Source organism: Aptenodytes patagonicus, unplaced genomic scaffold (genome assembly GCF_965638725.1).
Source record: "Aptenodytes patagonicus unplaced genomic scaffold, bAptPat1.pri.cur scaffold_157, whole genome shotgun sequence".
In the NCBI taxonomy this organism is placed as follows: Eukaryota; Metazoa; Chordata; class Aves; order Sphenisciformes; family Spheniscidae; genus Aptenodytes; species Aptenodytes patagonicus.
In genome coordinates, this window is record NW_027472096.1 from 100,527 (window position 1) to 114,278 (window position 13,752).

General features: G+C 55.6%; 1 protein-coding gene across 1 annotated transcript in view; it reads right to left on the reverse strand.

Moving 5' to 3' along the window:
• Positions 1–1,640: 1,640 nt before the first annotated feature.
• Positions 1,641–13,752, reverse strand: part of LOC143173594 (maestro heat-like repeat-containing protein family member 7) — a 55,517-nt gene continuing 43,405 nt past the window's right edge. Inside the window, exons 6-7 of the mRNA XM_076363858.1 lie at positions 3,716–3,769; positions 1,641–1,790 (exon numbers count right to left, since the gene is read on the reverse strand). Of these exons, the coding sequence (XP_076219973.1) occupies positions 1,641–1,790; positions 3,716–3,769 (204 nt within the window). The remainder of the gene's footprint in view (positions 1,791–3,715; positions 3,770–13,752) is intronic.

The window sequence follows — 13,752 nt, forward strand, 5'->3', positions numbered from 1 at the left end:
GCTCCTGTGATCTCTTTCAAGGTTTCCTAACAGGGAAAAAACCCTCTAGTCATCATTTCTACTGCCCTGAGACGTGATGTTCATGTGCAAATCTGTTGCTGCAGTTTTTGGCAAACGTTGAGGAGGTGCAGTGGGCCTCCTGGCCAGTCCCAGGTGGGAGCTTCCTGCAGATTTCTCTCTTGCCATCAAGTTGGTCCTGTGACCCAGGGACATGCTCAGCACAACACAGCCTGAAGACCAAGCTGCACGTGGAGCCCAGCACAGCGCAGCACAGGCCCGGGTCCACTCAGGTTTACTCTTCTGTGGATCACTGACTCCTCCATGGACAATGCTCTTATGGTCAGGATCCCTGAACTGCCTGAGGAAGGTTAGGAAGAGGGTGAGGTCTCCTTTAGACAGCTGGAGGAAGGGACACCGTTTTAGGACCTGGTAGTCGCTGGGGACTTTGAAGACCATGGACCTCTGCTAAAAGGCCTCGGTAGGAGGGAAGGTAGAAGGTAATCCCTGACCCGACATGGGGGGATGCTCTCCTGGACTTGTTTTTCACCAGAAGACAAGGCAGGACTGGTGGAAGATGCGGAGGGCAGCTTTGGCTGCAGTGCGCGTGAGGTGGCAATGTAGAAAAGCTTGAGGGAAGTGAGCAAGAGCACTTGTAGCAGGGCTGAGTAGAGAGGAAGGATCACCCCCACCCAGCTGCTGGCAGTGCTCTTCCTCCTGCAGCCCAGGATGGCGTTGTCTGCCTTTGCTGCAAAGGTGCCGAGTCAGGAGAAGAGAAGAGAAGAGAAGAGAAGAGAAGAGAAGAGAAGAGAAGAGAAGAGAAGAGAAGAGAAGAGAAGAGAAGAGAAGAGAAGAGAAGAGAAGAGAAGAGAAGAGAAGAGAAGAGAAGAGAAGAGAAGAGAAGAGAAGAGAAGAGAAGAGAAGAGAAGAGAAGAGAAGAGAAGAGAAGAGAAGAGAAGAGAAGAGAAGAGAAGAGAAGAGAAGAGAAGAGAAGAGAAGAGAAGAGAAGAGAAGAGAAGAGAAGAGAAGAGAAGAGAAGAGAAGAGAAGAGAAGAGAAGAGAAGAGAAGAGAAGAGAAGAGAAGAGAAGAGAAGAGAAGAGAAGAGAAGAGAAGAGAAGAGAAGAGAAGAGAAGAGAAGAGAAGGCTTTGGGGAGACCTAATTCCAGCCCTCCCATATCTTCCTGGAGAGAAGAGGGGAAGGGAAGGGAAGGGAAGGGAAGGGAAGGGAAGGGAAGGGAAGGGAAGGGAAGGGAAGGGAAGGGAAGGCAAGGCAAGGCAAGGCAAGGCAAGGCAAGGCAAGGCAAGGCAAGGCAAGGCAAGGCAAGGCAAGGCAAGGCAAGGCAAGGCAAGGCAAGGCAAGGCAAGGCAAGGCAAGGCAAGGAAAGGCAAGGAAAGGCAAGGAAAGGCAAGGAAAGGAAAGGAAAGGAAAGGAAAGGAAAGGAAAGGAAAGGAAAGGAAAGGAAAGGAAAGGAAAGGAAAGGAAAGGAAAGGAAAGGAAAGGAAAGGAAAGGAAAGGAAAGGAAAGGAAAGGAAAGGAAAGGAAAGGAAAGGAAAGGAAAGGAAAGGAATTTCTTCTTGGATCCTAGAAATGGAAAACCAGGGCCTCCCTGGTCTGGAGGAATGGGGAAGAGCTGGAGCGGCCCTAGAGGACATCTGCCAGGATGTGGTTTGAGGCCTCTGTGGAGAGGCAGAGGGACCTGGGGTTCTTTAGCCTGGTGAAGTAGAGGCTCAGGACTCTATAGCAGTAGCCTGGAACTATTTGAAGGGTGGTTTCTGAGATAATGGAGCTTTTCTGGGTAGTGGGAAGAGAAGGAAACCTCCACAAATTGCAGCTTGGAAGCTTCAGACTGGAGGTGAGGAAAAAGAAATCTCACTCCAAGGGTAGCCTTGTGGTGCAAGAGGTCACCCAGAGGGCGTCGGGATCAGCCCATGGCTTTGTCTTTCAAGAAAAAGCCAACAATGGCTGGAGAGACAACAGTGAAGATATAGATACACTGGGGTGAGAGGTAGGTGGGAAAGCAGGAAGGGTGTCAGCAGCCTGAAGGGAAAGAGGTGCAGGCATGGGACAGTGTAGGACAGCCTGCAGTAGAGACGGCCTCGGCCTCTGGCAAGGCTGAAAGGCCCATCAAAACCGAGGTCTTTGTCCCCTTGGCTACGGCAGTTGCCTCTACCACCGAGGCCTACAAGGAGGAACTTTCTCTTGAGGCTCTGGACTGCATTTCTTCCTTTCCCCTGCTTGGGGAGGACTGGAGGGGTTGTACGGTTTTTCTACACCTGGCATTGCTCACCCTCACATCCCACTGCCCCCAGGAAGAGCCCTGAGCCACGCGTGAGGGACAGGGTCTGCCTTCTCAGGGCCTGGGGGTCAGGGCTTGGCCTTTCTGCTTTCTGAATACAACCAAGGCTTTTCTCAGCATCACAGCTGCCTGCACAGTGCCTTTGCCTACCTGCAATCACAGCCTCCAATTACCTGCTCTAACGAGTCCATGGGGAGGCTTTGTCAGGAATGGTCCTCAGGGGGACCCAGTCATACTTCAGTACTCCTTTGCTTCTGACTTGGACTTCTGGAGAGGTGTGTTCAATCTCCTCTCATCATGGGAGCTTCAAGGACTCAGCACCAAATACTCCATGGGTCTCATTAAAAGACAGAGAGCCTTAACGAGCTCTTTCTCTTCCTGTAGTTTTCTTCAGGTCTTCCAGGCTTGTACAGCTCATTGGAGTCATTTCATTGTGTGGTGAAAGAGGAAGATTTCAAAGGGCACCTAATAAAAAAAACTTTGTAATTTTTGTAATTTGTTTGATATTTTATTTCTTTTCATTGTAGAGAAGAGGTGATAGAAGCATTCTGCAATTGATATTGATGCAGAGTGTCTCCTCAGGAGGCCTGGGCAGGTAGGAACAGCAGTCCTTTGAGGTCTGACGCCGGATGGACAACCTCGATCCCCACCTCCCCAACCCCACCATTGTTCTCATTGGCCCCCTGGGACTTGCGTCAGTTTGCCTTACATCAGACTTCACTGAACTCTGGAGCTGAATGTTACAGCTCCGTTGCACCAGCTCCCTCCTGCTCTCCTTCGAGAACTGGCTGCACACAGGCCACAGAAGATTTCTTCCTATTTGCAAGCAAAGACAAGCAAAACATGATAAAGTTTGCTAAACAGTAAAACACCCTCCTCAACCACACGCTAAGCACAAGCTGTCTCTAATGAGGTTGCCTTTCCACAAGGGATAATCTCAGGAGAAATGTTTTAGGTAGATACAAAAAAGTTAGATATGAACATAATTAAAGACTTGGCTGAAGAGACAATTAGAGAACGGAAAGACAGGCAAGGTTTTGACTCCCTGAAGCTCAAAGCAGCACCTGGGTAGGTGAGAGTTATCTGAAAGAACAAAGAAAAAGGGTAGGAGAAAATGAGAGAATAATGGAAGGGGCCTTTGTCTAGAGAGTCTGCACCTGCAGAGATGACCTTAGAAATGGCCATTGTATCAGGACAGGTGGAATGATAAGAAAGATTAGAGAAACTAAACACACCGTATCACAGGAACAACAGTGGACATGAAGTTACAGGGCAAGATGGATATTTCTGTGGAATATCCCTTTTGAAAGGTCCTGGGATTGGTAGAGGTCTCTTGTGAGTTAGGAGAAGCAAGTGTTGCACTCATCTGTGCAAGCGGACCAAAGTGGAACCCAGGGAACCCCAGGCTGTACCAGCTCACTTTGTTGAGGAGGGAGGCGTTGAAGGAGTGCTCTTGGGTGACATCCCTGGGCACCTAAAAGAGAAGAGCATCGTCGTGGACTCACCAAGGGTCAACCATGCCTCGCCAACCTGGCTGCCTTCACGATGGAGGAGCTGCATTTGTGCATGAGGGGACACCAGGTGATGTCGTTTACCTCCACTTCAGCAAGACTTTTGGCATGGTCTCCCTCAATATTCTTGTACCCAAGTGAGACCGTTACGGTCTGGACGGATGGACAAACAGAGGAGCAAAGCACCAGTTGGATGATGAGGCTGAGAGGGCAGTGGTGAAGGGGCCATCCTCTACCTGGAGGCCAGGGGACATACCGGGGTTTGGTGAGGCGGCACAGGGGACTCTCCTGAGCCCTGTGCAGTTTCACACCTGTATCCATGACGCGGAGGAGGCAGCTCTCACCACAGTTTTCAATGATACTCACTTGGGAGGACCATTCCTGTGCCTTCGGGATGCCTTTCAGGGGAAACCTGGCAGGCGGGAGGACTGTCCTGTCAGGAACTTCATGAAATAACCAAAGGACAAAGAGCAGGTCCTGCGCCTGGGGGAGATAGAGTGACACCCTGCAGTGGCAGGGGAAGGGGCCTGCCTGGCTGGGGAGCAGCTCTGCGGAAAAGGCCCTGGTGGTGCTGGGGAACAGACGGCAAAAATAAATCCAGGAGCGTGACGTGGTGGCAAAGGCGGCCAGCAGTGTCCTGGGGTGTGTAAAGAGGAGCCTCGCCAGAAGAGTGGGGGAAGGGATTGTCTGCCCCTGCTCATCCCTTGTTTGGCCACCAGTACACTACTGTGTCCATTTCTGGAGCCCCGGTTCAAGTGTCCTGGGTCTGGCTGGGATGGGGTTCACGTCCTTCGTAGCAGCCCCTGTGGTGCGGTGTTTTGCGTTTGTGCCTAAACCAGTGTTGATGACACAGCAGCGTTTTGGCTGTTGCTGAGCAGTGTCTGCACAGTGTCAAGGCCTTCTCTGTGTCTCACTCTGCTCCCTCCCAGCGAGTAGGCTGGGGGTGGGCAAGAAGTTGGTGGGCGGCCACAGGCAGGACAGCTGACCCCGACTGACCAGAGGGATATTCCATACCGTATGACGTCACGCTCAGCAAGAAACGCTGGGGCCTATTATCTGTTTTCTATCTCAGCCCACATGCTGCACAACAGGTTTATGCAGCAGGATGGGTAGAGACCTGTCTGGCTAAGGAGTGCCCTGAGGAGAAGGGCCTGGGCACCAGGACGGTGCCATACGAGCCAGTGGGCCTCAGATTTCAAAAGGAACGTGGAGAAACTGGAGAGGGTCCAGAGGAGGTCTGCCAAGATGGAGCTGGGGGCCTAAAGCACGAGCTGTGAGGAGAGTCTGAGGGAACTGCACCTCTCTAGGCTGCTGAAGGAGGCATGGGGCAACCTAGTAGGAGCCTACACCTACCTGGAGCGATGACGGAGCCAAGCTCTCTTCTGCAGTGGCCAAAGATATGGCAGAGGCAACAGCCACAAACGGCCTCTTGGGAGCTTTAGGCTGAGCCTTCGGAAAATGAAATGGACTAGAGGAGCGTTGCTGTGATCTCCACCTTTGGAGCTCTTCTTTGCTCCACAACGTCACAGCCAGCCTGGAGGCCGGACAAGAGACCCCCAGCAGCCTCTTTCCCACCAGCCCTTCCAGGAGCCTGTGCCTTGCCACACACCGTACAAGAAGAGACAAAGCTGGAGGTGAGGGTCTCGGCGTCATGTGCTCATAGGACAATTCAGGGTGGGAGGGAGCTCAGGTGGTCTGTAGTCCAATGGCCAGCTCCAAGCAGGGCCAGCTCTGAGGTCAGACCAGGTCACTCAGTCCATGTCAGCATCCACAGAGAGAGTTTACCCATGAACCAGGCATCTAAGCCCCCATTCAAAAAAAGGAGACAGGCATTTGACCAGCTCCGTGCACACAGCTATCGGGACACCATTCCTCCAGAGATTCCTGGGAACATCCACCTCTTTGTCCAGAGGAGCGGGCTACTCCTGCAAGTTTCCTGGCATATCTCCAGACCATGGGGGGCTTTAGGCTGGAAGCAGAATTGAAACAAAACCTCTGACTTGGGTACTGTCAACTTCACTGCTAAAAGAGAGGGAGGTGGAGGGATCTCAGCGCTTCCAGGGTCCTGCAGAAGATTTAAGGCCTCCGAGAAAGGAACAGAAGATAACAGTTTTGAACTAGCAGAGCCTTAGATCATTTGACATGTGAGGGCTCTGCTCCCCCCTTTCAGTCATTGGCACCCAGAAACCTCACCTGCTTTTCCTTGCTCTCCTCCCAAAACCGGACCCAGTGATGGGAAGAAAGGAAGCAGAACGGCCCTAGGCCTCTGAGAATCAGCTGGGGTCTGGCACTTGGAGGGCCACGGTGTCATTCCATTGTACACCCGATAAAGAATCAAGCTGGGGAGTGACTGTGCAAGTCCGAATCAACAAGGTGCATGGACAGGCAAGGCTGTGTCTGTGGCTGTGTCTGGAGACCCGGACACCTACAGCATAGATGAAGCTGGGGCTGAAACTCAGGCCTTGCTTCAATGGTCTCCTGGGCCCCTGGACAGAGAGGCAGGTGGAGGCCCCAGGTGATGCTGCTCAGGGCCATGAAGGCCTATGGATGCTCTCAGGGCCCTGACACTGCCCCCACGGGTTCCCACCTGCCAGTGCCCTCAGCAGGTCAAGTTCTCATGCCCTGATGTCCAGGGGTCTGTGCTCTGCTCATCTCCCTCCCCATGTCCCTGGGGATCTGGGAGACCACCATTTCAGTGGTCACTACAGCCAAGGCTGACACTGGTCTTCACATCCCGGACCAGCTCGTCCTCTTTCGGGAGTACCAGGTCCAGGGGAGCATCAGACTGGGTGACCCGTTTGGCAGCCCTGTAAGAACTTTTCCAGGAACACCACAAGAAACCTCCTGGACGGTTTGCACCCTGCTGTCTCACTTGACCAGGGAATACCAGGGAGGCTGAGTCCCCCCCTAAGTGCCAAGGTCTGTGATCCACAGGTTTCCTCAGGTCATTTAAAAAAGACATTGTTCATTCCTCACCCTGCCTCTATGACCTGTAACTCTGTCCTGGATCTGGCTGGGATGGAGTTAATTCTCTTCACAGCAGACCACATGGTGATCTGCTTTGGATTTCTTCGTAAAGCAGCACTGATGACACACCGGGTGTTTTGGCTATGGCTGAGCAGTCCTTGCAGAGCAGGAAGGTTTTCTCTTTCTCACACTCTGCCCCCACTGCAGGGAGGCTGGGGGTGCACAAGAAGTTGGCAGGGACAGAGCTGGGACAGCTGACCCCGACTGACCAGAGGGATATTCCCTTCCATATGATGTCATGCTCAGCAAAAAGTCTCAAGGAAAGATGGAGGAAGGGGGGAGGTTTGTGGTCTTGGCATTTCTCTCCCTCAGTCACTAATACACACGATGAAGTCCCGCTTTCCTGGGAATGGCTCAACGTCTGCCCGCCAAGGGGAAGTAGTGAATGCGTGCTTCATTTTGCTTTGCTTGCCCACACAGCTGTTGCTTCACTTATTCAACCATCTTTGCCTCGATCCAAGAGTTTTCTCGCTTTGGCACTTCTGATTCTCTCCCCCATCCCGCTGGGGGTGGAAGGGGTGAGTGAGCAAGTGACTCTGTGGTGCTTAGCTGCTGGCTGGGGTCAAAGCAAACAGAACTACTACTGCAGTCTCATCCTTCCTGGTCTCTCCTTTGACCCCCGCCCACAAGCTCCCCCCTAACCTATTGCCTGTATCAGAGAGGAGATAGGATATCTCCATACAGGTGAGCTGCCCTGACATCACACAGGGCATTCCTCCCTCCTTGTCTTCCCTGTCGGTCTCTCCTCAAGGTGCTGTCTCTCCATCCACCACAAAAGCCGTGGGAGCTGTCCTTCCCCACCTCAGCTCTTCTTCCACTGAAGTCACAGCTCTGTGGTGGCACACGGGGCTCCTGCTGCCTGTGGCCCAGGCTGTGAGCTCTGGTGGACATTTGGGCTGCAGCACTTGAGATGTGGCACTTCAGGTGTGGCCAAGGGCAGATTGTCACATGGAAACCTGGTGCGCAGAGCTTGGACCCCTTGCGTGGAAAGGCTTTGCTTCCCAGCAGAGGCATGCTGGAGTGGATGGCAGGTGGCGACATCATGATGGATGAGGTTCCCACAAGGAGGGCACAAGCTGCAGTCCCCAAGGCCCGAGAGAAAGAGGCCTGGGCTGTGCAGCCGTGGCAGGAGAGGGCTTTGCTGTCCCAGGTGACCCTGCAGCACCGTGGGGCCTGGGCCAGAGGTGGAGCTGATCTCCAAGAAGGACAAGGTGCTGCTGAGAAAGTCCCTGCGGGAAGAAAGCCTGTGATCCAGCCACACTGTGGACATCATGCTGGGGGCCGACCGGCCAGGTAGCAGCTCTGCAGAGAAGGACCTTGGCCTCCCAGAGGACAACAAGCTGAGCACGAGCCAGCAATGCCCCCTCGCGGCAAAGGCCAACAGCCTCCTGGGCTGCATTAGTAAAAGCATTGCTGGGTGATGGAGGGAGGTGACCCGTCCCCTCTTCTCAGCACTGGTGAGGCCACGTCTGCAGTGTTTTGTCCAGGGCTGGGCTCCCCAGTACAAGAAAGCTGTTGACCTACTCAAGCAAGTCCAGCAAAGGGCCACAGAGCTGGTTTCAGGGATTGTAGCGTCTTTCAGAGGAGGAAATGGCTGAGAGATGTGGGTCTGTTCAGCCTGGAGAAAAAAAGTCTTGGAGGGGTCGCATTAATGTCTATAAAATTCCATCTGACGCCAACAAAACACTTTTAGACTGTGAGGGTGGTCAGTCACTGGAACGGGTTGCCTGGAGAGGTTGTGGAGTGTCCGTCCGTGGAGATATTTGAAACCCACCTACACAAGGTGCTGAGCAACCTGCTCTAGCTGAGCCTGCCTCAGCTGGGGGGTAGAACCAGATGATCTCCAGAGGTCCCTTCCAACCTCAACATTGCCGTGATTCTGGGAGTATAAAGAAGTAAGACAGGAAGAAATGAACAACACAGAGCCTTGACCACAAATATGGTGGGATCCCATGGACAAGACCCACACTGGAGCAGGGGAGAAGTGTGAGGAGGAAGGAGCGGCAGAGATGTTCTTTGACTGTTAACCCCCTCTTCATCACCACCCCTGCTCCTCTTGGGGTTGGGGAGGGTAGATGAATTGGGAGCGATGGAGTAATTTGAGCCTGGGAGAAAGTGTGAGGGCAAAGGTCTTTAATAGTTTTGTCATTGTTTCTCACAATCCACATCTTTTTTAATTGGCAATACATTAAATTGATCTTCGGCAAGTCCACACCTCTTTGCCCGTGCCAGTACTTGGTAACTGATCTCCTTGACTTTATCTTGACCCATGAGATTCCTGGTTTCTTTTCTCCCCTTGTCCTGTTGAGTCAGGGGAGTGAGGGAGTGAGCAGCTGGGTGGCTGTCTGGCTGCTGGCCAAGGTGAACCCACCACAGGACCGCATCAGGACTGCTGCGTCCAGTACGGGGCTTCCCAGCACAAGGAAGACCCTACACCGAATGGAGCGAGTCCTGCAGAGGCCAGAAGGATGGCTGAGGCCTGGAGCACAGTATGGAGAAGCAGAGGCTGAGAGAGCTGGGGTTTTTGAGAAATTGTTCAGGGAGAAACAGTGGAGCAAGGGCCCAGGCCCGTTGGTGGGACCTCAGTCAATGGAGATTTTCAATGTTGGAAAGATCCAAGGGACAAGGCCATGAGCACCTGATCTCTTTGGAGTTGTCTGGGAAAGGGCTTGGCTGAGAGACCAGCAGTGGCCAGAGCTCTGGGACTTGTGTGTCGTAAGAGTCAGTAGGAAACTGGTTCCCTTTCTATTAATGAGTGCGGTGGAGTTGGGTATCACAGGGCCCCAGAGGAGGACAGAGGTGACCATGCAGCAGCAAAGGTCCCTCCTCAGGGCTGGGGTGTACGACCAGACATGGAAATGGCCGGTGTGTGGGACTGACCTGGGACAGTTTTCCCAGGGCAGCTTCCCCGGGGTGTGCAGGGAACATGGCACAGAGCGGGCCCCTCTCTTCTGCACCTTTGGTGCCTTGCTTCCTTCACCACGACGCCTGGCTCTGCACCGTGAGCACCCTGCTGGGTGCCCTCACCCTGCACACTCTCACAGCGTTGGGAACACTGGTGTTTCCCTCTCCTGGGCTCTTTCCAGCCCAGCCCAGCCTCTCCCCAGCTCTTCCCACCTCCCCTGCCCTCTACAGCAGCCCAGCACAGTCCAGCCCAGCCCAGCGGAGCAGCCCAGTCTGGGCTGGTCCCACTGCAGTGCTCATCGCAGGGTGCTGCAGAGCTCTGGCCATTCGGCAACAGCCCCAGCCCCTCTGAAGGGCACAGCAGGTCCTGGGGGGCAGAGAGGGGTCTCAGCCTCCCCACCAGCCCCAGGGATGATGCTTGCCAAAATGCCACAAGGAAACAGAGGCCAGTCACTCCCAGGATCTCCTGCAGTCATCTTGTTGGTGATCCGCAACCCCAACTGCATTTGACCTCTTCTCTGCTCCCACCAGCCCCACTCCCCAGGACAGCACAAGAGCCCTGGGCCTCCTCAGGCAGCTCCCGCATCTCTCCAGTCTCCCCTTCCTGTGCCTGCTGGCTCCCCACTGACTCCCATGGCACTGCAGAGTCCTTTGTGGATACCTCAATCCAGTGCTTTACTTTGGGGGGACGCCACCTTTCAGGGTGTTGCACCTTCTGAGTCTCCATTCATTCCAACCCCAGGGCACGTGGCGAGTCCCCATCCTCGCCTCTCCTCACCCCTCCACATTCATTTCCAGAGAGTCTGCCGTATGCCATCAGTCCTGTCGTACATGAAGAAACCTGAGGAGAGAAGGGGAGCTCATGGACCATCTCCCCTGCCATTGGACACCAAGAGGAGACCTTTGAAATCCAGAACATTTGTTCCAGTGGAACCCAATGGTACCATGAGCTTAACTCCCAAAACATTGACAACAAAAGGAGAACAGACTCGTTAAAACACCAACTCCTCCGACATTGTCTTGGAAGCAATGTAGTAGACATTGAAGATGTGGGTATGACATCGGCACGGAAGAGGGGGTGGAGAAAGGACTGTCGTGGTGTAACCCCGGCCGGTAACCGAGCACCACACGGCCGCTCGCTCACTCCCCCCGGCGGGATGGGGGGAGGGAATCGGAAGGGTAAGAGAGAGAAAACGCGCGAGATAAAAAGTTTAATAAAAGTAATAAAAATAATAATAATAATAATAATAATAATAATAATAATAATAATAATGAAAAGGAAGATGACAAAGAGAGAGAAATAAAACCCAGGAAAGACAAGTGATGCAAATGAAAACCGTTGCTCACCACCAAGTGACCGATGCCCGGCCAGCGGCCCCCCCGCCAACCTCCCCCCCAGTTTTATTGCTGAGCGTGACGTCATGTGGTGTGGAATATCCCTTGGGTCAGCCGGGGTCAGCTGTCCCGGCTGTGTCCCCTCCCAGCTTCTCGTGCACCCCCAGCCTGCTCGCTGGTGGGGCGGGGTGGGAAGCAGAAAAGGCCTTGACTCAGTGTAGGCACTGCTCAGCAGGGACGAAAACACCCCTGTGTTATCAACACCGTTTCCAGCACAAATCCAACCCAGAGCCCCGTAGCAGCTACTACGAGGGAAATTAACTCCATCCCAGCCCAAACCAGCCCAGCTCCCAGTACAAGAGAGGAGTTTGATGCCGGGACAAGTGACGACTCGCCAGCTTGGCAGAGCACGGGTGCCTTTTCGTGCCCTGGGATGTCTCAGGAGGGGCAGGTTGGGCTAAAGCTTCTCCCCTCCTCCCCTCGGGGCTTTGTGGTCTAGCGGGGCAGCTGGGGCTTGGCTGCAAGGACACCCTGGGTCCGGGTGTGCTGTCCTGCAGGCAGCGGCAGAGGCCAGGAAGGACGCTGTCTGCTCAGCACCCTCAGGGTGGTCCCCATGGGAAGGACACCATGGGACGGGGCTGCTTGTTCCAGCTTTATTTAAAAAACAAGATATTCAAATACGGCCGTTTTTGAGAGGAGAACGTAATCTCTCAAAGGCTCGGCAGGGCCAGCAGCACAGCGATCGCAGGCTCCATCCTGATGTTGGCACATCTCTTGTCAGGATGAAGAGGGTCTGAACTGCCAGGGAGCTGACCGAGAGTTCCGTGTCCTTCCCCAAGGGCAGGAGGGCTGCAACGAAAGGAAGCGAAGCGGACGTGAACCCCCACTGCCTGCAGAGACCCCCAGGAGTCCCCTCCAGCCCATGCCAGCCCCACCCATCTCTTTCCCTGGCCAGGAGGAGCAGGTGGGACAAACAGACCAGCTGGAAGCTGCTGCTCAGGAATGCCCCATGTGCCCCTGACACGTTCCTCTGCCCCTGGAGCGTTGCCCTGGCGCGGGGCCAGGCAGGGCAGCACCCTGCCCCGGCTCTGTCCCCTGCCCCGCCAGCCCCGGCCAGCACAGCACCGCCCCTACTCACCGTTGCAGATGTCCAAGAGCTTCTCCAAGCTTCGGTTCCTCAGGTGCCGTGCGGCAAGCCCTAGGCACAGAGCTCCTGTCAGACCTCCTGCTCCCCAGCACGCTCCCAGCAGCACGGCCCCCGGCCCTGCCAGACTGGCTGCACCCCCTCCTCCCCCTCAGCAGGCCGGACCCCAGGGAAGGACAGTACGCGAGGGCGGTGGGACTGAGCAAGGCTCCCAGCGAGCCCACCTGCGTGGCGGGCCCTGCACGGGGCAGCCGGGGCTCTGGCAGCCACAGGGCTGTCCCTTGCTGCCGGTGCAGTGGAGGGGACCGGGGCCAGGCTGCCAGAAGAGGGACCCCAGGGGCTGTGGCTCACCGATGAACCTGATGGCCGCCACTCGCAGGGTGGCCTGAGCGTCCTTCAGGTACGGCAGGCTCTGACATAGATATTCTTCCACCCTGCTCCTGTTGTGCAGTAGCTGCAGAGAGCACAAGGGCACGTGGCTCATACAGACCCTCCCCAGCCATCCGGACCAGTCCCTCCTACCGGTGCCCTCCCTCCCTCCCTCCCTCCCTCCCAGGCAGGAGCCCTGTGGGGCTGAGGTTCAGAGAGAGCCGCAGGCACAGGGGGCCTGGGGGTGCTGCGACCCCTCTGTCCCAGTGCCAGGGCTTACATGTGCCAGGGTCTTGTTCAGCACCCTGGGGGCAGGGAGGGGAGAAGGGCCTGGAGAAGAGCCCTTGGGGGCTGCGTGCTTGAGGGCAAGGAAGGAGGATGCAGCTCCAGGCTCTGGGCTCCAGGCTGGAGCAGGGCAGGCGAGGCACAGCTGCACAGCCCTCCCCACGGGCACGTGGGGCCCGGCCGTGGGGCTTGGGGGTTGTCCTCACCAAGCACTCTCCAATCAGGTGTGTCTGATGGGTCTCGGCCAGGTAGCTGAGCTTCCTCCATCCCAGGAACTTTGCACAGGCGAGGAGGGTGTTCCCAGAGGCCTGCAGAGAAGCAGAGGCTGGGAGATGGCACCACAGCCCAGGGAAGCAGCCCTGGCATCCTCCTCCTCTTGGCCAGGCTCCGAGCTGTTCCCAGCCCCTTATGGGAAGAGGCAGCAGGGGACAGAGTCTGAACTGGGTTCAGTGCCCAGGGCAGGGACACGGGGCAGCCACCACCTCAGGTATCTCCTGCTGCCGGCCAACAGAACAGAGATCCTCAAGAGCTGCTGAGCTGCTGCCAGGGATGGGGGCAGGCCGAAGGGCAAAGGAGGTGTGGGCCCACAGCTGTAGGCAGCGAGGGCTGGAGCCCCAGAGACACTGGGGCAGGATGGAGCCAGCAGCACGTCCCAGGAGCATCCCCCAGCAGGACGCTGGGCTCCCCAGCCGGGGCTGCCCCAGCTCCTCCACACCCAGGCTCCGGGTGAGCAGAGCTTTGATCCCGGGATGCAGGGCCAGTCCCCTTCTGGCTGCACCTCCCTTCCCACCATTCTCCCTGCCCCAGGCTGGGGAACAAGCTGGCTCTCCACCCCTTCTAAGTGCTGCACCCCTCTGCAGAGGCCAAGTTCACTGGCCCCCT